This window comes from Manis pentadactyla, chromosome 13 (assembly GCF_030020395.1).
Source record: "Manis pentadactyla isolate mManPen7 chromosome 13, mManPen7.hap1, whole genome shotgun sequence".
NCBI classification, from domain to species: Eukaryota; Metazoa; Chordata; class Mammalia; order Pholidota; family Manidae; genus Manis; species Manis pentadactyla.
The window spans coordinates 46,701,990-46,729,022 of record NC_080031.1 but is presented as its reverse complement, the minus strand read 5'-3'; the positions used below and the strand labels follow the sequence as shown (position 1 = coordinate 46,729,022).

General features: G+C 34.8%; 1 protein-coding gene across 1 annotated transcript; it reads left to right on the top strand.

The window, feature by feature from the left end:
• The first annotated feature begins 9,376 nt into the window (after nucleotides 1–9,376).
• Nucleotides 9,377–11,772, top strand: LOC118926135 (olfactory receptor 14C36-like). The gene is made up of 2 exons (XM_036912685.2): nucleotides 9,377–10,289; nucleotides 11,645–11,772. Exons 1-2 carry the CDS (start codon nucleotides 9,377–9,379, stop codon nucleotides 11,770–11,772), a joined length of 1,041 nt encoding a protein of 346 aa, XP_036768580.2.
• Nucleotides 11,773–27,033: the final 15,261 nt, after the last annotated feature.

Sequence of the window (27,033 nt, the reverse complement as noted above, 5' to 3'; positions counted from 1 at the left end):
GTAGAGACTATCTAAAGTGCTTTCCTCTTAGAGAAATTTGTAAGGGCTGAGGACCTATGCTTTCAACAGTGTGTTGTTTATTTTTAAATAATGAAATGCATAATACTTAAGACCAAAACTGAAAAACATTACTGCAGTTGAGAGATTATAGTTAATTTTTGAATTTAGTAAACAATGTTTACTAAAACTTTGAGAAATATTAAAGTAAACAATTGTATTTTGAAATTTTATATGGGCTGTTGAATATTGCTCCTTCATATTTACATACATTTCAAATTATTTGTGTGTTTGTGCTCGTATGGGTGACACACACACACACACACACACACACACACACACACTGAAATAAGATAATGTGAGTGACTAATTTCTTTCAATGAATTGACTCAGTTCCAATATCACAAGAATTGGTAATCCGTGATACAGATTAAACTATCTGCAATAAATAAGATTTACATAAAACTAATCATATCATTTTCTCGATTGATATCAGGGACAGAATGCATCCTACACTGTGAGTAAATATATCTAAATTTCCTATGAATCATATATTAAACACAATGCATATAAATAAATAAAGTTAAAGATTACTTTTGTAAACCTCTAGATTAGATGAATGGTGCCAATAATTTTTTTAAATGGGTGACACAATGATATTGGAGAGTAATAGTAACATTTAATGTTCCTAGATTCTCTAATGAATTTTCCTTAAATAATAGACACAAATTGTTCACTGTGATTATTTTATGAATATCAGTACATATAATTAAAATTTACTTGATAGCACTTTATGTGGAACCTAGTCAAATGGTCCAGCTACTAGTTGTACAAATATCCATCAACCAGTGTTTAAATTTAATCAGAATATTTGGGTTATTGTGTACAATAATTCAAACTTTTAGAGTCATGTGCTCTCTTCACTAGTAACCTATCAAACATGAATGTATCAGAATAACTTAAACTGATATTAGTCACAGAGGCAGTATGAATTATTTTGATTAAATAATGAAAGTCCAATTTAAGGAACTTAATTGGAGTTCTTCAGTGGCAGACTAACATAGTTTAGAAAATTCAAAGATGGAAATTTGAGAACATAACATCTGTCATTCATTGTATAGGTGTTTATTTAGCTTGTTCATTCTATGTTATATACTTGAATATCACTTAGCTTTCAGTTGAAATAAGAACTAATGAGCTTATTGATTTCTTAAAAATATATTTAACTATAACAGAAATGCCAAAAATGCCTTAAACAAAATCTTGAAAAAATTCTCACTTACTGAAAAAGTCATTATGTTAGGGTTGATAAAAGTGAAACTAGCCTTACAGAACAATTTCTGAAGTATTACTTAAACTTTTAAATAAAATATTATCATTTTCATTTATTTGTATAGATATAAATATATTCCAACTGTTTTATCTTTTATAACATCTTAATATTGATGCTTAGTCTCCTCTGCAACTATTTTATTCATAATTATAAGTATTTTCCAAGGATATGGTAAATAAATTTTGAAAATACAGATTTTGTATCAACAGTAGCAGCATAAAAAATGATCATCTCCTGCTTATTCATATGTTTCACATGAGTACATCACACTTCCTGATATGACCACTGTAATTAAAGAAAGCACAAAATGTATAAGAAGCTGATGCAAATTCTCTGTGTTTGCTATTTTATTGAAAGACCTAACTCTTCATTACTGGGTTGGCTTTTTCCTTTAATGAAATTATTAATTGTTATACAGAATTAAAGTTCTTGGTCCACTGCTTTGACACACTAACCATACATTCTAGTAAAACCCATCTCCATTTCTAAAACCAAAATGAAATTCCAAAGTGAAGAAAAACATTGCAGGAAAATCAGATTATGAAAGGGAAGGAAAGAAGGTGGGAAGATATTTCAACAGTAACCACAACCTACTTACTCCTGAGCAGTGCATACTTCTAATCCAGGAGAAAACCAAAATTTATCTTCATTCTAAGTCAAGGTCTTAAAATGGCTTAACCAAATTTTCCTATGCAGGCAGGATTTGAGAACTTAGATGAAAAGATCATGATTTCTAGGTTGTGGAATAGGCTGGTCGTGATTTGCTTTATCTAAAAATGTGGACAAACCTATGCCATCAACTTTAAAGCCCCCAGAAGCTGTAACCCCCGTGAGGCATGGACCCTATGAATCAGGACAGTTCCCCAAGGGTGATTCCCAGCAGGTAAGGATCTCCACAGCGCAGGTCAGTGGGACCAATTACAGCAGGCCGTGTACAAGAAGATCAGAGATAATGTTTTGTATTCCAAGGGCCCATATGATTTGTATGCCTTGATCTGGATGAATGACATGACCTCAATTACTGTCTCTAAGTATAGTAAACCTAATTTTTCCCATTCAGCTTTTAGAGAAATTGAGGGGACTTGGCAAGGGTTCAACTGAATTGGAAAGAGAGTTGAACTGTCAGGCATTAAGAAGTCCTTTAAAGCTACAAGCTAAAAAGGAAAGTGTGAGGCAAGCCTTTGTCACTCACTGTGACTGGACATTTCCCTGCCTGGAGTGGCCCCCAAATAAAGATGATAAAATACCTTCACAAACAAAGTAGATCACTTACTATAGGCCAGTATAATGTAAAGATCAATGATGCAACTCCTTGGGGACATTTCACCAAGGATCAGTTCCCAAATCTCTCATGTAACAACTAAATGGACTTGAGCAAGGTTTTTTTCCCCCTAATTCTCAGCCATCAATTTTGTTCATCTATTAATTGCTAAATAGGGCTGTTATGGGGAATAAAAAAGTTAAAATCCATAAATTATCATTAATTATCATAACAAACAAGCAATTATATTGAAATATTATAATATCTTAGCTTAATACTCATACAATTTTAAGAGGTGGCTTATTTTTTTCTACTTTTTTATGAAATTTAGGAAACAAGGCATTGAATTCATGCTCTTTGCATTCCAACACTTACTTTATTATAGTCGCTGATTGATATATTTCCTCTATTTTAATTCATGTTTTCATAAAAATATACAATTTTATCCAATCTACAACTGCCAGTATTATACAGATAATTGTACATACTGTTTAATTAGTTCAGTATTTTAATATGTTACTCTGAATTTAATAGACCACGTTAACAAAAGTACAAAATTGTTGGAAAAATTGTAACAAAGTTCCTAATTTTGATGTCTTTTATATATAAGTTGAGAGAGAGATTGAGAGAATAGTCAGCAAATAGAAAATATACAATATCCTTTTTGCAAATTATCCTGATATGGAGAAGTAGGAGATATGTTGGTTCTCTATGACAATTATATTATGGTCAGATTTTCCCTTCATGTCTGTTAGTATATGTTTTACATATTTAGGTGTTTCTATGTGAGGTACATAGATATTTACAATTGTTATATCCTCTTATTGGACTGATCCTTTTGCTGAATCTAGTTACTAGTTCTGATAGGTTTTTGATGGTGTCTTTAGAGTTTTCTATGTTTAATATCATTTAATATGCAAATAGTGACAATTTACTTCTTCCTTACCAATTTAGATACCTTCTATCTCTTTATCTTGTCTGATTGCTGTGGCTAAGACTGCCAGGACTATGTTGAATAAAATTCATGGCAGTGTACATACTTGCCTTGTTCCTGATCTTAGAGGAAATTATTTCATCTTTTCACAATTAAGTATGATGTTAGCTGTGGATTTGTTATATATCATCTTTAATTATGTTGTGGTTTGTTCCCTTTATACCCATTTTTTTAAGTTTCTTTCATGAATGGGTGTTGTATTTTGTCAAATGCTTTTTCAGCACCTATTGATATGATCTTGTGGGTTTTTTTATCCTTCTTTTTGTTAATGTGGTGCATGACATTGGTTGATCTATGAATATTATACCATTTTGCTTCCCTAGAATAAATACTACTTGTTAATGATGGATGATCCCTTGGATGTATTTAATTCAGATCGCTAATATTTTGTGGGGGACTTTTGCATTTATGTTCATCAGGGATATTGGTATTTTTTATTTTTTAGTGTCTCTGCCTGGTTTTGATATTAGAGTGCTGATGGCCTCCTAGAAAGAGTGGGAGTATTCCCTTCCTTATACTTTAAGAAATATGGATATTAGCTCTTTTAAAATGTTTGGTAGAATTCAGCTGTGAAGCCATATGGTACTAGCCTTTTGTTGGGAGAATCAATAATACCTTTTAAATGTTTATTTCTGCATAAAATATTTCACAAATTGATTAACATTTTACTCCTAATTTTTAGACATTTTACTCATTAATTTATCATAACATCACAATTCACACCTAGTGTCCTAGAAAACTCTTTTAAACATGCACATGTCCTCTCAGCTTGTAAAAAGCCATTCTGGGATTAGGACCTATGTAAAATATCCTCAGGGAACTATACTATCATCTCTAAGGTACACCTATGATTTGTGCCTAAATTCAATCATGATTTCAACAAAGCACCTTCCACATGAAAACATTTTTCACAATACTATGGTGTTTAATAGGATGATTATGAGTTCGTCCCTCACTTTCTCTCAAAAATGAACATGAAAAATATAAATATCTTCTGCAGAGGAAGTGACAGGCTGAGAGGGTCATCTGGTCTGCCTAGGTAATGCCAGAGACAAGTTATCTGGGCTTTTTAGAAGATAATATATTATCTCTGAGATTCACGTAAATGCCTCCTTTGAACATTGTACAGGAAAAGTGTAATTTATGTTGTCTAATGTCACTTGCTCATTACCTTAACAGTCAATACACACACTGAAAGTTAACACTCTTTTTAGCTGTTCAACTCTGTCCACTCCTGTGTTTTTAATTGGGTGTTATACACCTGTGCTCTGGAGACCATCACCTGCCTGAAATTACCTTTAGTAATTTAGGCTCTTGGCTCTCACTGGATAGTAAGGACAGTGTTCCCAGTGGCTTTGATGTTTATTTCACAGGCATAATCTCTTCTTAAAATCAATCAGAATGGGATTGACCTTTTCCCACAATATAAGATGATGCTTGATTCATCTGGTGATAATCCCGAATTCTGTCTCCATAAGAAAATTTGATTGACCATATTGAAGACTTTGATTTGGTAAAGTTAATGAGATTTTTTTATCTTCTCCATGTTAAGAACCCATGTGCTCAAGAGCAAGTAAACTCCTTGCTTCTTTCTCCTTTACACTCTGATTTTCCTATAATATTCTGCCTGATGCTGTTTACTTTTATTTATAGACAGAAATGTGATATAAATTTAAAGTATAGTAATGGCTCTTATTTTTTCTGTGCAACAATTAACAATTATGATCAAAGGAATAAGGCAGAGCAATAAATTATCATTGTATTTTTAAAATATTGTCATAGATAATTTTTAATTATTTTATAATCATTTCTGTAATTCATAGATGTCACAACAGTAATATGAGTGAGTGTGTTAGACTCAGGACGATGGACTCATGACTTATAATGTCTTTAGTGATTTAAAATTAATACTTTCAAACATCAATATGTTTCTGAAAAATAAAGAAATGTATACAGACATTAAAGAAGAGATGAAGAAAGCACCAGTATAAAAGCTCTTGTTACATAAATAAAATATATAAACAAAAATATTGCTGACCTTTTATTTAAATACTATTTATTCTTGATATTAGGCAAATAAAAGTATTATATTCACATTTGAATATTTGTTCTCTTTCCTGTGTCAATTTAGAAAAAATGTAAATAGTTATTAAGTGACTACATTATATTTTATATAGACAATACTTTATAGTATATATATATACAAGATATGGTATATAATGTACAACTAAATAAAACAAAAATTAATATATTGTCCATTTAAATGTACTTGTTTAGAATTGGTTTTATAAGTTATTCCTTCCCCTTTTGTCTACAATACTAAGAATTTATCCATCAGTGAAAACCAGAGTTTTGCTCAATGTATGCCCTTTCTGGCAATTCTGTTACACTTGAAATACATTCCTTTAATCATCAAATTTTTATACTACTTATTTTCACTAAGACATAAGTGATGTTCTAATATATTAAATATATGAACACGGAAAAATGATTAGATAAATAAGAGAATTCACATTTTATATTTCTTAAATTTGATTTTTATTGTTTCAAATGAATTTAAGTACCAGAAGAAAATCAAAATTAAAATCCTTAAGCTGGTTTTGATCGAGAAATCAAAGACCCATAGTGCATGTGTTTACTGACTATAGTATAAGACAGCTGATGCATCCATCTCCTGTGGATATTAATTAGTAATAGACATAGACTTCAGTTATTGAGGACAATGACTTATAAACAAAAAACCAAATATCCTATGCAAACAAAAACAACAATGTATTATAAATATTCTTATATTAGTGTCTTGACTATTTTGTCTAGTTTGAAAAAATTGCTATCCAGTATGTTTTAATTAAAATGATATCCACAGAAAAGCTCCCTAGTGAGAAATTAGTGACATTAAGGTAAATTTATCAAATGTTCTAAGCATATTAAATATTACAAAACTGACAAATATTAAGTTTCACCTATTGCATATAGTTGAGCATTACCTTCTCATTACTATTTCCATACATCAAGAAAATAGTATTTATCTTAATTTACTTATATACTGTATTCTTCCTTAATTTACAGGAATTTAAGTGTACTCTACACACATTAGAAGATTTGTTCTTTCCCAAGTCAATTTAGAAATAATATGATTTCTTATGAATTGAATCATGTTCATTGCAGGCAAAGTATTGATAAATTAAGTCATTTTCAATATTTTAACACTATATTAAAGGATTATAAATAGTTGTATAACATTTTTATACACATTTTAACACACACAGATGTCTGGGTGTGATAAATAAACCCAGTTATCTTATAATTCAATAGCATGTGCTATCTTAAACAAAATATAAATTTTTATAGGAGAATAAATTTGATACACTTAAAGGAGTTTTAGAATAAAAGTATATAAGTTGGATTTTAAAACTTTGTAGATTACAACAGAAGACCATGATCTTGTTTGAGGAAGAAAAGTGACCCAGGAATGAAAGGCCAAATTTTTGGATGTACTCGGGGATTGAGGACATGCACCAAGGTGAGCAGGTGTGGAGGGAGGGTGGCGCCTGGGACAGGAGGACGGGCGCACCACTCTTAAACAGGGACTCAATTTCAGGCAAAGTGAAACGTAACACATTAGGAATGTGGTTCCGAGAGACATGAGCACAGACCTGTAGAACACATGTATTTTCAGATATGCTCTAGGAAATATTGTGAGAAAAGTGGTCTTATGGTAAGATTGCTGATAATGTGAGAAGATACTGAAAATGCCAAAGAAATAGGGGAGGACTGAGAAAATGCCCAGTCTGGCCACTTGCAGAGAAAAATAGGTAAGAGAGATCTCAGGAGTGATATAATTTCTATTGTCACGAATATAAACACTTTTTTTAGTGACCATGATGAAAAAAAGGACAAAAATAATGAAAGATTTTAAAAAGACCAGCGCAGATCAGTTTATAAAAAGAGAAATCTACGTTTAAGTAACACCAGTGACTAGAACATTTCAATTTAAGAAAGCAGTGAGAGGTGAAAACTGGCACCCAGTTGAATAGGGTCTGATGAGAATCAGATAGAGAAAATGGAGAAATTTAATTAAAAGTAGTTAAGGGGGGTATCTATTATGAATGCTGAAGTTGCTAGTGTAAATATAGTAAAATTTGATATTTTCAAAAAATATGCAAATGATTATGCTGTGTGTTTCTGACAACTAAGATATTTCAAAGATATTTCAGAGAAATTCTAAGAAACTTCAGAGAAATTCTAAGAAACATGCTAAATAATTCTGAGCTCTGGACATGTGCTAAATTTGAATGAAACAATGAAATCCAAGATTTGGGAAATATTATTGGCCATTGTCCATGAACTGCAGAAATGGAAGGTGGCTCAGCCTTCTCTCATGAGAGAAGATGGATACAAAGAATACAAAGAATAGCCTTTTAAAGACCCATAATAATATGCCAGTATAGGAGAAAAAGAGTAAAATGTAGACGACCTAAGGCCACTGATTTATATGCATTTTTTGGGAAATGTCAGTGTTGTAAAAGGTCTAGCACTCTCCAAGGTGGCAACTATGGAATAGTCATGATTTGAGCTTTTAGAGTCAGGGCCAGGTTGAGCCAATGCTTAGACTTAGACTTCTTTGGATGTAAAAGTTTACTTAGTATTTTTGAGACTGTCTCTCCATTAACAAATTGTTAATATTAAAGTAGATATTGAAATACAACAAGGTCATGCATAATTTCCTATGTAAGAAACCGATCTAATCATAGTTTGGATCACAGCTGACACTGAATATGGTGCTATGATGATGGTGGCAAGTGTGGCATCTGGGCAACAGAAGGCAGGAAATTAAAACACAGTACTTAAAGGGTGGATAGTTAAATTTTAGTATGTTGTGGAGAAGCAGGGCTTTCAAACAGAGAGGTGGTGATAAACATGCTAATCTTTTATCTTAATATCTTACTTGAGGTAAGTTTCTGTGATAGATCCATACCACAATTAATAGCAACTTAAGAAAACAGTGTTATTTTAAGAAATCAAATTTCTTTTAAGGAAAAAAAATTGACCACATGGAAATCTTCCCTTCCAAGGCTCACATCAATGAGACAAATTCCTCTTGAACATGCTGTGGTGAAGATCAATTTTATGTTTCTCCAAACTTTTGTAATCCTCTCAAAAATTGAAATAAATGGCTTTCTGGAAAAATAATGAGTGAAAACTATATAATACATAAATCTGTTGCTAGTCATGGACATGTCAACTTTTTCTACAAAAGCATAGAAACTCTTAACTCATTTTCTGCACTTATGTTTTGAAGACAAATGCAAAGCAATCATGCGTTTTTACTGCTCCACAGACTGAAGGGCAAGGAGTCAAATTTCCATTTTGTACCAATATCCAGGCAAAATATGTTGTCCAACATCTAATGAAAGTTAACAACTCTCACTGAGAATTTATCACTACCAAGAATTTTATGTATGTCACTTAAGTTAATCCTATTTAAGGCAGTAAACCTCAAGAATTCAAAATTATTGAGACCAGAAAGTAGCAGTTCTATGTATTATATTGAAATACTAGGATTTAAAAGCCCACTTTTTATCTTTTTTTGTACTCCAGAGTGGTAATAAGCTTATAGAGAGAGAGAAGCACATGAAAAGAACAATGGTGGAAAATTTCAAAATGCCAAGGCCAAACTTTTAAGATAAAAAATAATCTGTGAAAGAAATTAAGCTAACTTTCTTTTTTCTTTTTCACATCTTCCATGGCTTTTCTCTTTTGCCTTCCTGGTCAACCAGCATTTCCAGAAATGGCCAATTCCACCATGGTGACTGAATTTCTCCTCATGGGCTTTGCTGAAGTGTTGGAGTTAAGGGTCCTACATGCCCTGTTATTCCTACTGATGTACTTGGCCACCCTGTTAGGGAATCTTCTCATCATCTCTGCCACCACACTTGACCAGAACCTTCACACGCCCATGTACTTCTTCCTCAGGAATCTGTCCATCTTGGACATGTGCTACGTTTCTGTCACTGTCCCCAATGCCTGTGTCAACTCCCTCACTGACAACAGGACCATTTCAGTGACTGGCTGTGCAGCTCAGACCTTCTTTGTGGTTTTGTTTGCTACCTCAGAACTGTTGTTCCTCACCATCATGGCCCGTGACCGCTATGTGGCCATCTGCCAGCCCCTCCGCTACCCCGTCATCATGAACCACCAGTTCTGTGTCTGGACAACACTGGTCTCCCTGCTCAGTGGCCTCATCTACGCAGGCCTGCACACAGGGAACACATTCCGGCTGTCCTTCTGTCAGTCCAACGTGGTCCATCAGTTCTTCTGTGACATCCCCTCTCTGCTGAGCCTCTCCTGCTCTGACACCTTCAGCAATGAGCTCTTAATTCTTATTTCTGCCATGGGGGTTGGTGGTGGCTGCTTTATCTTCATTGCCATGTCATACCTTCATATATTTTCCGCTGTGCTCAAGTTTCCAACCAGAGAGCGAGGCAAGGCCTTCTCCACGTGTGTCCCTCACCTCCTTGTGTTCTCTGTCTTCCTCGGTTCTGGCAGCTGTGTGTACCTAAGGCCTTCAGGAGCCTCTGACACAGTTCTGGACATGATTCTTTCTGTATTTTATACCATAGTTCCCCCATTCTTGAATCCTATCATCTACAGTCTTAGAAACAAACAGGTAAAGGGAGCTCTGAAGAAAGTAGTATTAAGAAAGACTTCTTCAGGAAAATTATGAAGCTACTTCAGACTTATCCACTGTCACTCAGTGAAATTCAGACTTCTATAAATACAGTGCTGTATGTATTGTACACACTAGTCTGACATTTTTTTCCAAGATGCTTTGTGTTCTTTAACATGAGAGGATGGATCCACGGAACATAACTTGGGTTCAGTGATGCGATCCTTAAGGTGTTGACAGTCCTGGCGGGTCTTTTACTCACTGTTTCTATAAGTTTTCTTCCAGAAGATTGCATTTCCTAGATGTTCTCTTATTTCTATTATTGTTCAAGGGCAACATTAATTTTAGTCAAATTTGATGTGGAGAAGCTAATAATTATTAAAGTAGTAAGTTCTGAGTCATGTATTTTAATACTACTCCTTTCAATTTATCTCTGCCCTCTTTCATTTTACCATAATCAAGCATGAAGAAAAAAGGAGTGTCTTCAATACATAATGTGAATGTCAATTTAGCTACATCACACTGTTCTTAGAATTTATTTTCTACTGTCCACATTACTGGAGAAAAAAATGTTCTAAATTTCTTCCACAACATAGAACATCACCCCTCCTGAAGTTCCTGACAAGCTCTTCCTCACTTTCCCCCAAGCCCAGTGGCAGCCTCACCAACACCATGAGACTTCCATGAATGCCAGGCACTTTCCACTTCTGTCAAGTTTCCTCACAATCCCAGTATTCTAAAGGCAATCTTTTTTATTATTATTATAGCATCATCCCACCTCAGGTACCAAAAATGATAGTAAATATAAATTCTGCTTAATAAATTCCCTCAGAAAACAGAAAGTTCAGTTCAAACAATGAATATGTAAAATTTCATGGTTTCTGTGAGTCAGAAGTACAGGAGACTTATCAGGGTGTCTCTAACAAGGCTTTTCATTTGCTTGCTGTCAAGGTTTTGGAAAGCATTTTAATTCCACCTGAAGCCATAAATGGTGATGGGGAATCACCCTTCAAACTCACTACGTAGTGGTGTGAGGCCACAGGACCTAGCCACACGGGCCCACCCATGGGAGATTCCCTCAGCATGGCAGATGACTTACCTCAGCACGAGCTACTGAAGGGGTGAGAGGAGCTGTGTAACGGGGCAGTCAGGAGGGAAGCCAGAACCCTTTATTATCTAATATTATAAGCAGCATCTCATGATTAATGCTGCCTTCCAACTGAGTCCTTATATTACAGCCCCACTAAGGGCAAAGTGTTGACATAAAAGCACGAATGTTAACAGAGGAGCCTCCTGCAGGGCTGTACTCCAACTCGAGGGGGCCCTGGTGACAGCCAGTGGGACCCCTGGTACGAGGACATGGGAATGAGATTCCACGACACTGGTGGGTGACTTACAGGGCAGAATATCAGAGGAATGAGCTGTCCATGAGAAGAGATCTGGAAATCTGCAGATTTCTCTGCAGCTTTCCACAGTGTGTTCTGTGCACACTTGAAGAAACTACCCAATCCAAATGAAAAAAAATGTAATCAAGAAGAAGAGGAAGATATATTCACAATGTCCAAAAGAATGTCTATACCCAATAGTTTTAGAATGGAAATGCTCATCATCTTGGAAGGAATTTTTTCGGTCACTAATAAAAATCAGATCTAGAATCAGGTCCTGGACAAAAATCTTGAAAGACCTAAAGCAACAAAATGTTTCCAAAATCATAATTATAAATCTAATCAATGATCAAGTATATACATATGAACACGAAATATCAGCATCAAATTAGGTAAACTCACAATATCTGGAATCCATTAGGGATTAAAAGTCATGCACACACACACACACACACAAAAAAAGGAAATACCAAGAAATAACAAAGAGAAAAATTAATCTAGACTGATCCAACTTAAGCAGATATTAGCATTAGCAGGCAAGCAAATGCAAAGAAATGCAAAAATAACTCTGACATGTTTTCTGAAAGCAATGCAGATATATGGGGGATATAAAAAGACCTTTGAGTAACTCCTAAAGATTTAAAAAAATTCACTATTTGTGATAAAAATTACACTGACTGGAATTAATGATAGAGTAGAATTGGACATTAGTTTGCATGAAATCATAAAAAGTGAAACTATGGCAATGAATACATAAATAAGAAATGTTATACAAGGAGAGCATCAGTAAACAGCCATCAGTACATTACACAGGATAAGGGGATGATATCTCATGTCTTATAAATTTAAGTTTTTAGTGTATGGTATTAGACAGTAATCCAGTTTCCTTCTTTTACTTGTAACTGTCCAGTTTTCCAAATACCAACTATTAAAGAGTCTCTTTTTACTCAATTGTACATTCTTGCCTCCTTTGTCATATATTGGTTGACCATACATTTGTGAGTTTATTTTTTCTGGGGTTTTCATTCTGCTCCATTGATCTATGGGTCCGTTCTTATGTCAGCATCAGACTGTTACGATTACTGTAGCTTTATATTATAGCTTGATATCAGGGAGCTCTATTGTTCGTTCCCAGGATTCCCTTGGCTGTTTTGGATTTTTTGTAGTTCCAAGTAAATTTTAGAATTATTCAATCTAGTTCATTGAAAAATGCCATAGGTATTTTGAGAGAAATTGCATTGAATCTGTAAATTGCTTTGGGCAAACAATTTAAAAAACACAACAAAATGATCATCCATCACAATCACTTGAGACTTATTCCAGTGATTCAAGGACAGTATAATATTCATATATCTATCACTGTGAAAAACCACATTAACAAAAGGAAAGATAAAAACTGTGTGAGCATCCCAATAGATGCTGAGAAAACATTTGACAGGATTCAACATCCATTCATGAAAAACACTTTCAACAAAGGGTTATAGAGAAAACATACTTCCAAATATTAAAAGCCATATCAAATAAAGCCAAAGCTAAAATTATACTCAGTGGTGAAAAGCTAAAAGCTTTTCCTCTCAGATAAGGAACAAGACAGGGATGCCCACTCTACCACTTTTATTCAACATAATACTGGAAGTCCTAGCCATGGCAGTCAGACAAGAAAAATAAATAAAAGGAATCCAAATTGGCAAGGAAGAAGTTAAACTGTTACTATTTGCAGATGACATGATATTGTAGATAGAAAAACCTAGAGTCCACAAAAAAACTATTAGAACTAATAACTGGATTTAGCAAAGTTGCAGGATACAAAATTAATATACAGAAATTTGTTGAATTGCTATGTACTCAATGAACTAGCACAAACAGAAATCAGGAAAATATTCTATTGAAAATTGTATCCAAAAAGGATAAAATATGTAGGAATAAACCTAACCAAGGAGGTGAAAGACCTGTACTCTAAAAACTGTAAGACCCTGATGAAAGAAATTGAAGGAGACACAAACAAATACAGTTCTCTCCCATTCTCATGGGATAGTAAATTTGTTGTAATTGATGAACCAATAATGATACATTAACAAAAACCTGCAGTTTACATTAGATTTTGCTCTTTGTATTTTACACCTCTGAGTCTTAATAAACTCATATGTCATGAATTCACTTTGCAGTATCATATATAGTTTTCCACTGCCCTAAATCCCCTGTGTTCCACCTATTCACCTAATTATTAAAAATTATATTTAAGTGTTATTTTTTTACCAGTTTTCATGTTTTATGAATTTTAAGGAATATTTAAAATATAGGATGAATACATGATTCATAATTGCAAAGAGAGATAAAAGTTAATATACAATTTATCTGTTCTAAAACTTACTAGATCTAAATGGGAAAAACTGGAAAGGTAAATATTTAACAAACAATAGCAGTCTTAAGCAGTGATGTTTCAGGAATGAGGGAACGTGTGTTTTGGGGGAGGAAAAACAATTCCATTTTTTTCTATATAGAGATGATATATTGATTGTTACTTAGAAATAAATCAAGTCCTTAAAGTTGGAAATAGAAAAGAAAACTAATTTTGAAGCATTTTCAACTCACCTCATCAAAGAGGAAATGTGTTGAAATAATAATAATCTTCTTAATAAAACCTTCTCATAGTTCTCTGTATAGCCTCCTTTATCTGCTGATTTCTAAGACTATAAATAACAGGGTTCGAGAGGGGAGGGACTATACTGTAGAGCATGGATGTGACCGTGTCCTGAATTGTGGGTGGGGTGGAGCTTGGCTTCACACGCACGGCCGCGGCTGAGCTGTCAGACACTGTTAACACAAGGGTGTGAGGGACACAGGTGGAAAAGGCCTTTCCTCGCTCTCTTCCAGTTGGAGCCCTGAGCACAGCAGCAAATATGTGAACATAAGACACAGCGATGAAGGCAAAGCAGCCACCCGCAATCACCACAGAACAGACAAAAATGGCGATTTCATTGCTGAAGGCGTCAGAGCAGGAGAGCCTCAGCAGGGAGGGGATGTCACAGAAGAACTGGTGGACCACGCTGGACAGACAGAAGGACGGCTGGAATGTGTTGCCAGTGTGGAACCCTGAGTCAACCACAGCACTGAGGATGGAGGCCAGGGTCATCTGGACACAGACCCGAGGGCTCATGACTGCAGGTTAGCGGAGGGGCAGGCAGACGGCCACATAGCGGTCCCAGGCCATGACGGTGAGAAACAGCAGCTCTGGTAAAGTGAAGACAAGTACCAGGAAGATCTGAGCTGCACATCCAGCTACGGAGATCACCCCACTGTCCAGCAGGAAGACGACACACGCCTTGGGCACAGTGACAGAAATGTAGCACATGTCCAGGATGGACAGATTCCTGAGGAAGAAGTACATGGGAGTGTGAAGACCCTGGTCAAAGGTGGTTACCGTGACGATCAGAAGGTATATCTGCCTTCTGTAGATATGCCAAGTATATCAGTAGGAACAGCATGGCGTGCGAGGCTCTGAGCTCCAGCACATCTGAAAATCCCAGAAGCACGAATTCAGTCACCATGCTAGAGTCGGAAAGTGTTGGTACTTTTCTTTGGACATGAGTAGTCCCTAAAGCATGGAAAATCAAAGGATGGAAACAATTAGACTATGTATGTTTATCAACTCCCATGTATCCAATTTTATTCTATCTGGTATTGAGTAGTATGAAAAAAAAATTTTTTCCTTCATTTTCCCTGCTTATGTGATTTATTTCCTTGTTTGAGGTGGTACAGAGTCTTTAAGAGTTTGGGCAAATATTTGCATACCTGTTTATAACTTACTATAAAATGAGTATGAGTATCAAAGATTTGCCTGGAAGATTGAGACAATATAGGTCATTTCTATACATCCTGACTTATCAGAAGTATTTTACAAATATTAACACATGGTTAGTTTATTAAAAAACAGAATCCGACTACAGATTGGAGGCTACTCTTTATTAGATACCTCAAAGCTAGACTTACAGTCACAATCCATTCTCTGCATACCAGGCAGAAAAACATTTATGTCCACTTCTACCACTAGGGTTTTGAAATACATTTCATATTGAAATTTATCAAGAATTTTTCTAATAGTCTCCTTCTGATCAGCTACATATACTACTTTCTAGCAATTATTACCATGTTCTCTCTTTATTTTGATGTTTAAATCCTCATCTTCTCTCACTTTCTTTTAAAATATATTTTATGAACTTCTTTGTAGATTTTTTCTGTTCCTTCCCTCATATAGATCCAAAAATAAACAAAGTAAATATTTAGAAATGCTTTTATTTGTTTAGACTGTTATATTTAATTCAATTACTTATATATTATACTTTTTAACACTCATAACTCTGAAAATTGGAAAGTTTATGTACTTTTAAGATGAAAAGACCGGTTAGTTTAAATGCCTCATAAGTTTATTAAGCCGTGAACGTCTAAGAAGAGCAAAGTCTAGGCACACGTGTCTGGGCCGGCGCCCCGCAGCTCCACAAGGGCTCCTGACCCTGCGCAGCTGAATCTGGTCGCCGTGATCCTTCGGACCCCATCCCAGGTAGCTGGGTGCCATGGATGCCATGAAATCCCTGTTTTGGGGTGACTATTCAGTCAGTGTGATCCAGAGCAGCAACGTCACTCCACTGATATCCAACGTCCTGAACGCTGAGTGGACTGTGAGAACTGTTCCCAACCATTTTGTATATGGCCTTATATGACCATACTCCTGGTCCCTGCCTGAAAACATGGGATGTCTTCAACTCAGGGCTCTTTACTATAATCAAGATTTTAACCCATCTCGTAGAGTAACATATCTGTTCCCCAGCCCAATTCAACATCAACATATCCATTAAAAAATTCTACATGATTTTCTTATAGCATTTAAAGAATTTTGATACAAAATAATTCTTATATATTCACTCTTCTTTTCCCATTTATCTGCTAACTTAGGGAAAATGCAGCTCACCATTTTTAAGGCTGTCACCACCTCTACATTTATTCCCTTTCCTATTCCACTGATGGCAATTTTCCCCCTTGAGTGCTTTTATACTTTTGACACTTTATTGATAGTGTCATATGATCAATTTGGTTAAAATGATTCCTAAAATATTTTTATGTAGCTCTGGCAAGGTTATGCCATTTTCATTCTGAAGATTGAGGTCTTTAAAAAACTGCTGAGTTTTTCCTCATAAAACTTCATATTTGGTCCTGCTGATATACTGTAGAAATGTAATGAGACTTCGCAGTTTGAATGCAAAATCAAAAACCTTTTTTCTCCCTCACCAATCAATCTTAGGGTCTAGATTGAATTTCCATGTGGCTGAATAGAAGAGCTGAAACTCTGCAGCATTCAGGAGATGTGTCTTACATCCTAGCTCTGCTGAATACTTGCGTTACAGCTATGGGATGGCTATCAAACACCTTTGAATCATACTTTTCTTGTCTAGAAAATGTATATATAATCTTACTTTTCCATAAATTTAACATTTGTAAAATATTTAAAATAAAAGAGGTATACAAAATAGCTGGTGAAGAAAAATAAACAAGAATAACAAATCACTGAAAAAATTATTAAGCAAGCTATCCCATCAGCAATTTAAATTTTTCATAGTACAATTCTGTACATACCAATTTTAAATCTATGTCTATAGTACATAAAACTGTTTTCAAACAAAAAAAGAAAAGGAAAACCTAGCATTCTGCCATTGCTAAAGAAACTTTATCTTAAATAGAAACAGACAATATAAAATGTCCCTATTTGATTTAGAGATTGAAAAACTGAGACCATTAGCCACCTGAGTGTTTTTCTATTCTATTCTGTATTTTCTATTCTAATCTCATTTAGACTTTCTCAAAAACAAGTGAGGAGTGCAGGAGAACCCAGAGGAAATTCATGGAGAAAGGTGAATAGAGGGAAAAACAGATTAGTAACAACAGAGACTCACAAGCTCTTTTCTTAGATAGTATAGGTAAGCCAGGATTGAAGAAGGTGCAATGTTTCAGTCATTGGCAAGGATGAAAGTGCATTTCCTTGAGATGACTGATTTTCTGATAGGAATTGTTCTGTTTTATAACAAGATCCTCCGTGTTTAACTTAAAAGTGTGGGCTTGTCAATGGCATTAGAGGAGACCCCTGGGAACACAGCTCTGAGCACCCATAATAGCAGGTGCCCAGGAGCAATGCAGGCGACAATTGGTTTTAGAAAGTGAGGGAACCTGAACATATTGTAAATAAACACAACTATTATATATCAAGAAATACTAGGATACTTGAACCTGTCAACACACTGATAAAGATCACAGAGACAATAATTTGAACAGAAGGAGAGTCTTAGTTCCACTGACATTTTGAGGGCTCCTAAGGTGAAATTTTGTGGGTCATGGAGACCAAGGAGCAGAGGAAACATTCCAGCGTTCCAGCAGCCACCTCATGACCCCGCATAGAAGACAGCGCCCAGGGAGGGCTGCCTCCAAGGCTTCGTGCGGTGTGAGCACGTTGACCCCCGTATCCTCTTCCGCTCCTCCGGAAACCAGCCTCAGCTAGATTCCAGGAAAGCGGTGCTGCCCACTCATACTCAGGGTTTCTGTCTAAAGAATGGAGGCACTTTCACAAGCCAGGACAAAACTCACAGGATTTTTCTAATGGACAAAACAACCCAATTGAACTGTCCAAAATGTCAGTGTTTTAAGCCAGCACAGGGGCCCCAGGGCTCCGTGATCTGTCTTTTCATCACTTGCACCTCAGTTTCTTCATCTGATAAGTTTACAGGGTGCCCACCCTTGTTGGCCTCTTGAAATTTTGACACAATGTAATACATACAGATTTCAGATTAGTAACCAATACATGGTACATGTTAGAATACAATAATCTGTTTAATCTTCACAACTATATTATTAGTGAATCAGAAAAGTGGAAGCATTTTCCCAAGTTCTCAGAAAAGCTACTTTCATTTCCATTCCAGATGCCAGCTAAACGCACCAGTGCTAAGACAACATGCTCTATGTAATATTTATGTTGAATTTTGGCACACTTGGTATGCTGGGTATGTATCAGCATATGTATTTTGTATCATAAGACTGTTACGTTTTATGTGCTAGTGCAGACTATGTTTTTTTCATCTCAGAAAAAAAATGGGACAAAGCAAACACATACTCTTAAATATAAAAAGGGAATACAATGAAGATTTTCCACATATATAAGTAAAGCCAAGCTCAGCAAAAAGAATCTCTAAAATTAAAGAAAAACCAAAAAAGACAAAAAGAATAAAAGGAAGTAAAAGAAAAATAATTACTGCATATTGAGAAAGATTCTTAATAAGGTAAATTGAGAAAAAAAACTAAAATTTCAAAAATAGAAAGGTTAAAACAACTGGATTATGAATTTTTTTAAAAAAAAGATTAAGAAGAGAAAAATAGTTAAGACAATAGTTGAATGGGAATCAGTGAAAACTAATTTATCAAGTGGAAGTTAAAGTCAAAGTGTATGCCCTGAATATCATGAGGAAGAAAAATATACATATACATAAAATTTTTTAAATGATAAAATATATAGAGAAAACTATGCACTAATAAAGCATCTGTCCCATAAAACAAAACAAAACCCCACTAATTTGAATGATTTGCAGTGCTTGCCAGTTTCAATTGTGTGAATATCTTCACTATCACTAGATTCACTGACCCTGGAGTTGCCAAAAAATGAGCATAAGCATCCCCCAGCAGCCAGGGCAGCCTGCTCAGCACACCATGTGCAACATTCACAGCAGGAGCAAAGAAGACAGGCTAACATGACAAAATGGTAAAAATGATTTCTGAGATGAAAGGAGAACTTGTCTTCAAAGTCACAGACGTAATCAAGGAACTGGACTGGATAAAACACATACACACATTTTTAAAAAATCATACTATGTATGTCATAATAACTTATGTAAATTAGTAACATAGTAAAGTATGTAACAGTATGTTATATCATAACAGTAAAGAACACAAAAAACTGTAAGAGAAACAAAATACCTATAAGCAAGTTGGATTTGCATCCAATATTATATTAGGCACATTGGATTCTAGAAGGTAGGTAGATTACCAATTCTTCATTAAGGTAGTAGTGAGAAAGTAAAGAATTAAAATGTGAGGCATACAAAATATTAAAAAGGTTACCACATACAACATTCTAAATTCATTACTGTACTATTTTACACTAGCAAAGAAGTAATATATTGGTTGATGTTTGTTTTATAAGAAAGTAAGTTGAGCATAGAAACAAGTTAAACTTCCAGTCACACTTAATGTTTCATATAGATTTGTATATGTAGCATATTTGTAAAATCTGGTACTGAAATCCTGAATCACCGTAAAAATGGGGGCACATAGGAAACAAAAACGAAATGCAGCAAATTTCCTTCTGAGGAAAAGATGTGTGCATATGTGTTTGTGTATTGCCATGCCAAATAAGATTGTAAGTTAAATGGGCATCTTCCAAACCCAATAAAAATGATAAATGGTAGGCAACAGGGATTCTATTATTCAAATAAAAAGTAACACTTTTATGAAAAATGAACAAGATGAAAATACAGCATAGAGAATACAGTCAAAATTCTGGAACATCTTTCTATGCTGACAAGTAGCAACTCCAGCAGTTAAGCTGACCATTTAATAATGTAGATAACTCTCAAACTACCATTTTGCATGCTTGAAACTAATATTGCATTGTATGTTATTATACTTCAAAATAAATAAATAAACAAAGGATATTAAACAAATGGAAATGAAATAATAAAAACATGCAAAATGGATCAAAATGTATAAATGTGACCATGGAAGACTGATTGAATTTGATTGAAAGGTATCAGCATACTGAGTAAGTTAGTATGACCTAAATATACATTATGTATGGAAGGTGTACTTAAAAATACATATCCAAGCACATTCTGGGTGTTGGAGAAAATAAAGGACTGAGTCATGATGTAGCATTTAATGGAATATAAACCAAAACACTGAAACAGAAACACATTGGAAGGGAGTTAGGTTGAGGAGACTTTTCTGAGAAGGTATAGGTTTTGTAGAGAGAAAATATTCTTAAAAGTATTGGTAAAGAATGTACTCCAGAAAGAGAAGTAGAGTTTGTTAGGATTCTTAAAGAACGTGTTGCTGTCTCTCCAAACAGGGTGAGATCCACAGGCCTGGAGCCTAGGCAGTACGATGGAGCAAGGCAAAGACGTTTGGAGAGGTAGGCTAGGGTGGACACTAAAGGGCTCGTTCTAGGCAATAGCTATTTCTACTGCATAGGGTTACAGATTAAGTGAGAAAATCCCTGTGAAGCATCATAAAAGGAACAATGAAATCAATTAAAAATACCCACTAAGACTTCAATCAGGTAGCTACTAATTAGAGTAAATCATATCTTTCCTCTAACCCAAGGACAACCAATTGAAAAAGAGTATAAAAAGAGGCCTCCTGCAAAAAGAAACACCATATAATACACAGAAATGAATGTCCCAAAAATGTGCAACTTCAATAATGTAACACTTCCAAACTCCTCAAATGGACATAAAAATGTTGAATGGAAGTCTCAGCATAGTAAGCATAGAGAGTTTAGATTTTATTCAAAATAACTGATAATCTAAAAGCAATCCCAATAGGACCTTTCTTAATTTTATTGTTCTTATTATCATGGTTCTGTTATTCCTGGAGGATTCTCAAAGAATTAAATACAGAGCTACCAAATGATTCAGCAGTTCCACTTCTGGGTATGTGGCAAAAGAAATACAAACAGGATCTCAAGGAGATATCTGTCCTCTCACTTTTCTTTCCACATTATTCACAATAGCCAAAATAAGGAAACAACCTCAGTGTCTCACAGTGGATAAATGGTTGAAGATTATATTTTATATATATATATATATATATGTATATATACACAAAAAGAACATTCTCCAGCTATTATAAGGAAGGAAACTTCCATTTATCACAACATGAATCGGCTTAAAAGCATTATCTTAATTGAGATAATTCATACAAAGAAATGTAAAGAATCTAAAAAATCTGAATGTGTAGGAATAGAGAGTAAAATGGTGATTATGATTTGGGAGGAAATGGCAATTATTGGTCAAAGAGCACAAACTTCTGTTTAGAAGATGAGTATGTCAGGTATCTAATGTACAGCATGGTGATTTTTGATAATATAATGTATTGCGTACTTAATGGTTGCTGAGAGAGTATATCTTAAATGTTCTCACAACAAAAAGTAATGATAATTATGCAATTGTTAGGCAGAAAAAGTAGATATGAGTAGGTAGAAGGAGAATAAAGTCAGTAAGGCCCACTAAGAGGGACTCAGAGAGTTAACCAGATGAAATAAGAGAGCCAGAAAAGACTCAAAGTTAATGATGTGATTAGTTGCAGTATCACAGGCCAGGAGAGACTTGGAATGTCTGCTTAGTCCCCCAGATAAAGAAAAGTCAAGCATGGACTTCTTTACCCTGCATCTCATGATGTAGGGCAGGGAAATGAGACAAGCGTCATGCCATTGTAAAATCTGCTTAGCCTGCAAAAAAGGCCCTACTTATTCTTTGACTTAATTTATATGCAGTTCTTCCCCTTCCTCCAGCCCCTAATCAAGTAGCTTTGTAACCAGGGCAGGAGACAGACCTTCGAAGTGTAAGTAAACCTGTCTGTACAAAAAATGCTGAAGTCCTGAAGCAACATAGTGACCTACATAACCCTATTCTTAAGACAAACATCAAAGGAATTATAAATCACCTGTATACATCATCCCTCATGATGACCACTACCCAAAAAGGCCCTAAAACCCCAGGCCTTAAATTCTTAGGTGCGCCCCCTCTCTGAGGTTGCCCACACTCCCCTTTCTTGGAGTGTGTAATTTTAAAAGATTTCTTACTGCTCAAATTATTACATCTTGTCTCTGTGTTCCTCCAGTGGTGACTTTGTCACTCTGCTACTTCATTCTGTTTTCCAGACTTCAAGCACAAGTGGTCACTCTCTCTGTCCTGCTTCAGACAAGTAGGGAGGAGTCCCTGAGAGCTCTGACTTGGGCTTGCAAGTTCCCATTGCCTGAACGACCTGGATGCAACCGCAGCTGTACCATCATGCTCTCCAGCAGCCTGCCTGAAAATCTCCTTTCTCTGATTTGGGAAGTTCCCAGAACATAATCTCACTCCATCCAGTGCTCTGTGGCTCCCCCAAATCCTGGGTGGTAGGGACTCAGTTCCCACGCCACGCAGATTCAAGGAGACCCTGGCTTTAGACATTGGCAAGTGATTTGTCCAATGCTGAGCAGGACTTCAATGCACTTCCCTTCCCTTCCTCTGGTTTTCCTTCCTTTCTGCTTTTTTCAAGTAAACCTGCCTATACCCCCTTGACTCTGGGCTGCTCTTCCCTTAGAGTGCATACAAATAAAATTTTTGCTACTCTTCACTGCTGTGCCTCTGCTCTGCAATTCTTTGTTATGGTGGGGACAAGGACCGAGGAGAACACACCCCGCCCCCAGCACGACCGCACAGTTGTTAGCTGACATTCTGGAGGTAGTCATATGATGTTATATAAAAGTATCAGAACATTGTGCACCTTAAATTTATACAGTGCTATATTATATGTCAACATTATCTCAATAAAGTTGGAAAAAAATGAATTTATTTTTCCATAAGAACAAGTTTCTTATTTAAAAGAGAAACCACTTAAATTGGTAAATTCTACTGTATTCTTTCTATACTTTTATATCATTAAAGAATTCAGTGATCATCTTACTTGACTCCAAATAAATGATAATTTGATGTTTTTGCCCAAATTTCATAGACATTCTTAATTTATTCTTATAACCACATATTTTTCCATCATATATCTAGGTATCTATGATACCTATCATATTTTGAGAAATATATCTGAATATGTTTCATTGTATTCATTTAGTTATAGTTTTCAAACATAATAATTCCATTTTATACCTGATATTCCTGTTTGTTTCCAAACTGATCATTTGATTTTTTTAATCATTTTTCTCTCTTAGTTTTCTCAAGATTTTTGAGCCTCTTTTTCTTGTCTTAACCAGTTTTAGATGTCCTTTCTTCTTAAGATAATTTGAAATTGTATCTTTCTCTTCTATTTATTCTCTTCTAATTTTTGCTAGGTCAATATTAGCCTCTATTTTTGTCTTACATTTCTCCTTGGATATCTCATGTATGATATTTGAATATTTCACAGATGTCATATCTTAATGCATCTCTTAAAGGAAGATATCCTACATTTGCAAAAACATGGTTGAACCTAGAGAGTATTATGCTTAGTGAAACAAGCCAGATGGAGAAAGACAAATACCGTAAGACTTCAGTTACATGTAGAATCAAAACAAAAAGAACAGTGGCATCGTAGACACTGAGAAGACACTGGTGGTTAGTGGTCACCATGGTGGAGGGTTTGGGGTGTGTGAGTGAAGTAGGTAAAGGGGATAAAGAGGCATAAAATCTCAATCACAATATAAATTAATCACAAGGATGAAAGTACAGCATGGAGTGTACTGTAACATCTTTCTATGTTAGCAGATAGTAACTACACTAATTGGGGTGAGCATTTAATAATGGAGACAACTGTCAAATCACTATGTTATGTACTTGAGTACAATTAATTGTGAATATCAACTATACTTCAATGTGAATAAGTAATATCAAAAAAGAAAAAAGAAAACAACTTTTAGTATTTTTAAAAATACTAAAAAGTTGTAACTTTTCTATAGTGATTTTACTATGTTTTTTGTCCATATCCTTCTAAATTCTTACTTTTGATATATGATGTTGACTAAAAAGGAATATTTCATATTTTAAATTAGTATGTTGTTACCATGGGGGAGGTTTTGGACCAGGGGGATAAAATAGATGAAGGGGACAAAGAGGCACAAAATCCCAATCATAATATAAATTAGCCACAGTGATGAAATACAGCATAGAGAGTATAGTCGGTGGTTTTGTATCATCTTTCTATGTTGACAGAAACTCTATCAACTCTACTTCAATAAAAACAAATTTTAAAAAGTGATATGTTGCTATTTTTAGCTACCACTGAATTTTATTCAGAATTTGGTTTTGAAATGTGTTTAAAGCCTCTGTCTTTTTTTATTATACACAGTTTTCATACAATAATTAGTGAACTAGTCCTGTATATCATTATGTCAACCACCATGGCATTCTCCTGACTATATTTGTAATAAAAAAAGCACATGCAATTAATTTCAGATTGATATAGAGGATTTTCTTAAATCTTTCTATTTCTTTTGGCCCAATTATATCTTCAATGATTAAAAGAGGAATAGACATGCACAACAGGCACTCAATGAGTGTTTGTGATATGAATAAATAAAACAGAATAGCAAAACTTTTAACATATACAATCAATAAATCAGTTGCTTAATTAAGTTAATTTAAAAGTGTCAACTGAAAACAATGTGTCATCTCAGGCCCTGTGTGGAAAACAAGGAGAGTATTCTTCTCATCATCTCTGTCTTCATAGCATTTGGGGACTGGCAGATGATCACATGCAGGGACAGACCCTGGGGACCTCCTGAGGGCCCGGTTCCCTCGTGCTCCTCGCATTCTTCCTCAGTGGGAAACAGTGCTGTGCCTCTCCTGCCTGCCTCCAGAGGCCCACAGGACACCACGTATTTATCTGGGGAGGCACATGGGGCGAGGGAGCCTGAGACCAGGCCTCCAGGCAGGAAGTTCTGGGGTGGCTTCCGAGCAGGCTCACGTTTGCCCAACTCGGCCACCCATCTCCCTTCCAACCAGGTAAGTCACTTCATTCCTGAGGTGGGAAAGTGAGAAGATGAATTAAAGGCCAAATTTGCATTAGTTTAGAAAACATAACATTTCCTTGGAAAAGAAGTAAGATTGTGCTAATTTTTGTGGGATATTATGGAAAAATATGTAGTTAAGAGTCACATATTATCAGTTTTCTCTATTCACCACCAACAGTGTGGGGATATATATCTATTGTATAATGTATTGTATAATGTGATACATACAACACACAAAAACTTATCACTCTTTTTAATAACTGTTTTACCATAGAGATTATACTACACAGTATTTCATTTATCATATTAGAACAATGAAGTTTTGAAAATGCCTTACATTAAAAGGCAGCAAGATTTAAATAGTAGATTGTTTATAAAACATACACCTTTGTGGCTCATTATTTCACATGTTTGGATATTTGTATATGCTAACAAGAAACAGAGTAAGCCTTAGGAAAGCTATGGCCTATTTCAAACTAAAATCTACATGTTAAACTACGTAACAAATGCTACTTAATAACAGCACTGAAAGTTTCTAGTGTCATAATCTGATGAAAATAAACAAGAGATAGGCAATTTCAGAGAGAGGCAGAGAGAGAGGTATGTTCTTTCCAGAACAGATTAGATCATTTTGGTCCTTAACAATAATGTAAAATGTCACTCCCTACTATGACAGTGGCAGAACTCAGAAAATACGAGCAGCAAGATTGCTACTGTGATTCCATGAGCTGAGGAAGATTCCTCAGTAAATTTCTCTGAAGGTTTAATAACAAATTACTAATAAATTTTAGATTCTATTTTCATATTAAAAATGAAATTTATTTACTATTTAAATGTAGAAAATGTATCAATTAAACAGCCAGACAAGCATATGGGTAAATATTTACCTAAACTATGAACAAAGCCAATGAATAAGATACTGCAGGAAAATAATTTAGTATTTTAAATATTTAAAAATATATATATATTTCTTAGGAGAAGCAAAAGATAAAAACCATAATAAAATATTTTAAAAGTGGGGTCTGATGATAAAGCATAGGCTAAAGGTCTGTACTGTACAAGACTCTTACATATTAATAAAGATTAATATATTGAATCTTAAAATAGCACAAAATTTTGTGAAGAACTTAAAGATGAACTATAAATACAAAAACACACATTAACCACAACAATAAAGATCAAATCCACAATAGGGCCCCATTCAGACTTGGTTCATTACAGAGAGAAAAAATAGGTAATTACCGTGGTATTGTGAGTGAAGTAAAATAACCAAATGCTGCCATCTGTGGTGTACAAGGGTAAATGCTGGATGGGAAGCAACATGAATATATGGATCAGAAAAGGGCATTATTATGTAAATAAAAAATGTAAACACTGAATCAATGAATTCTTTATGTACATGTTAATCTCAGTGTTTTAGATTAGTGAAATTTTGGAAATCTACATTTAAAATAATAGAAATATTATATATGAATTCTGTTACTAAAGCAAAATATTATGAAGCTTTATATTCCAAAAAGTGATTATCTACTTTAACTCATTGGATATTTACATAATTATAATATTTAGGGAAATATGAGGCTATGTATAGTGTAATT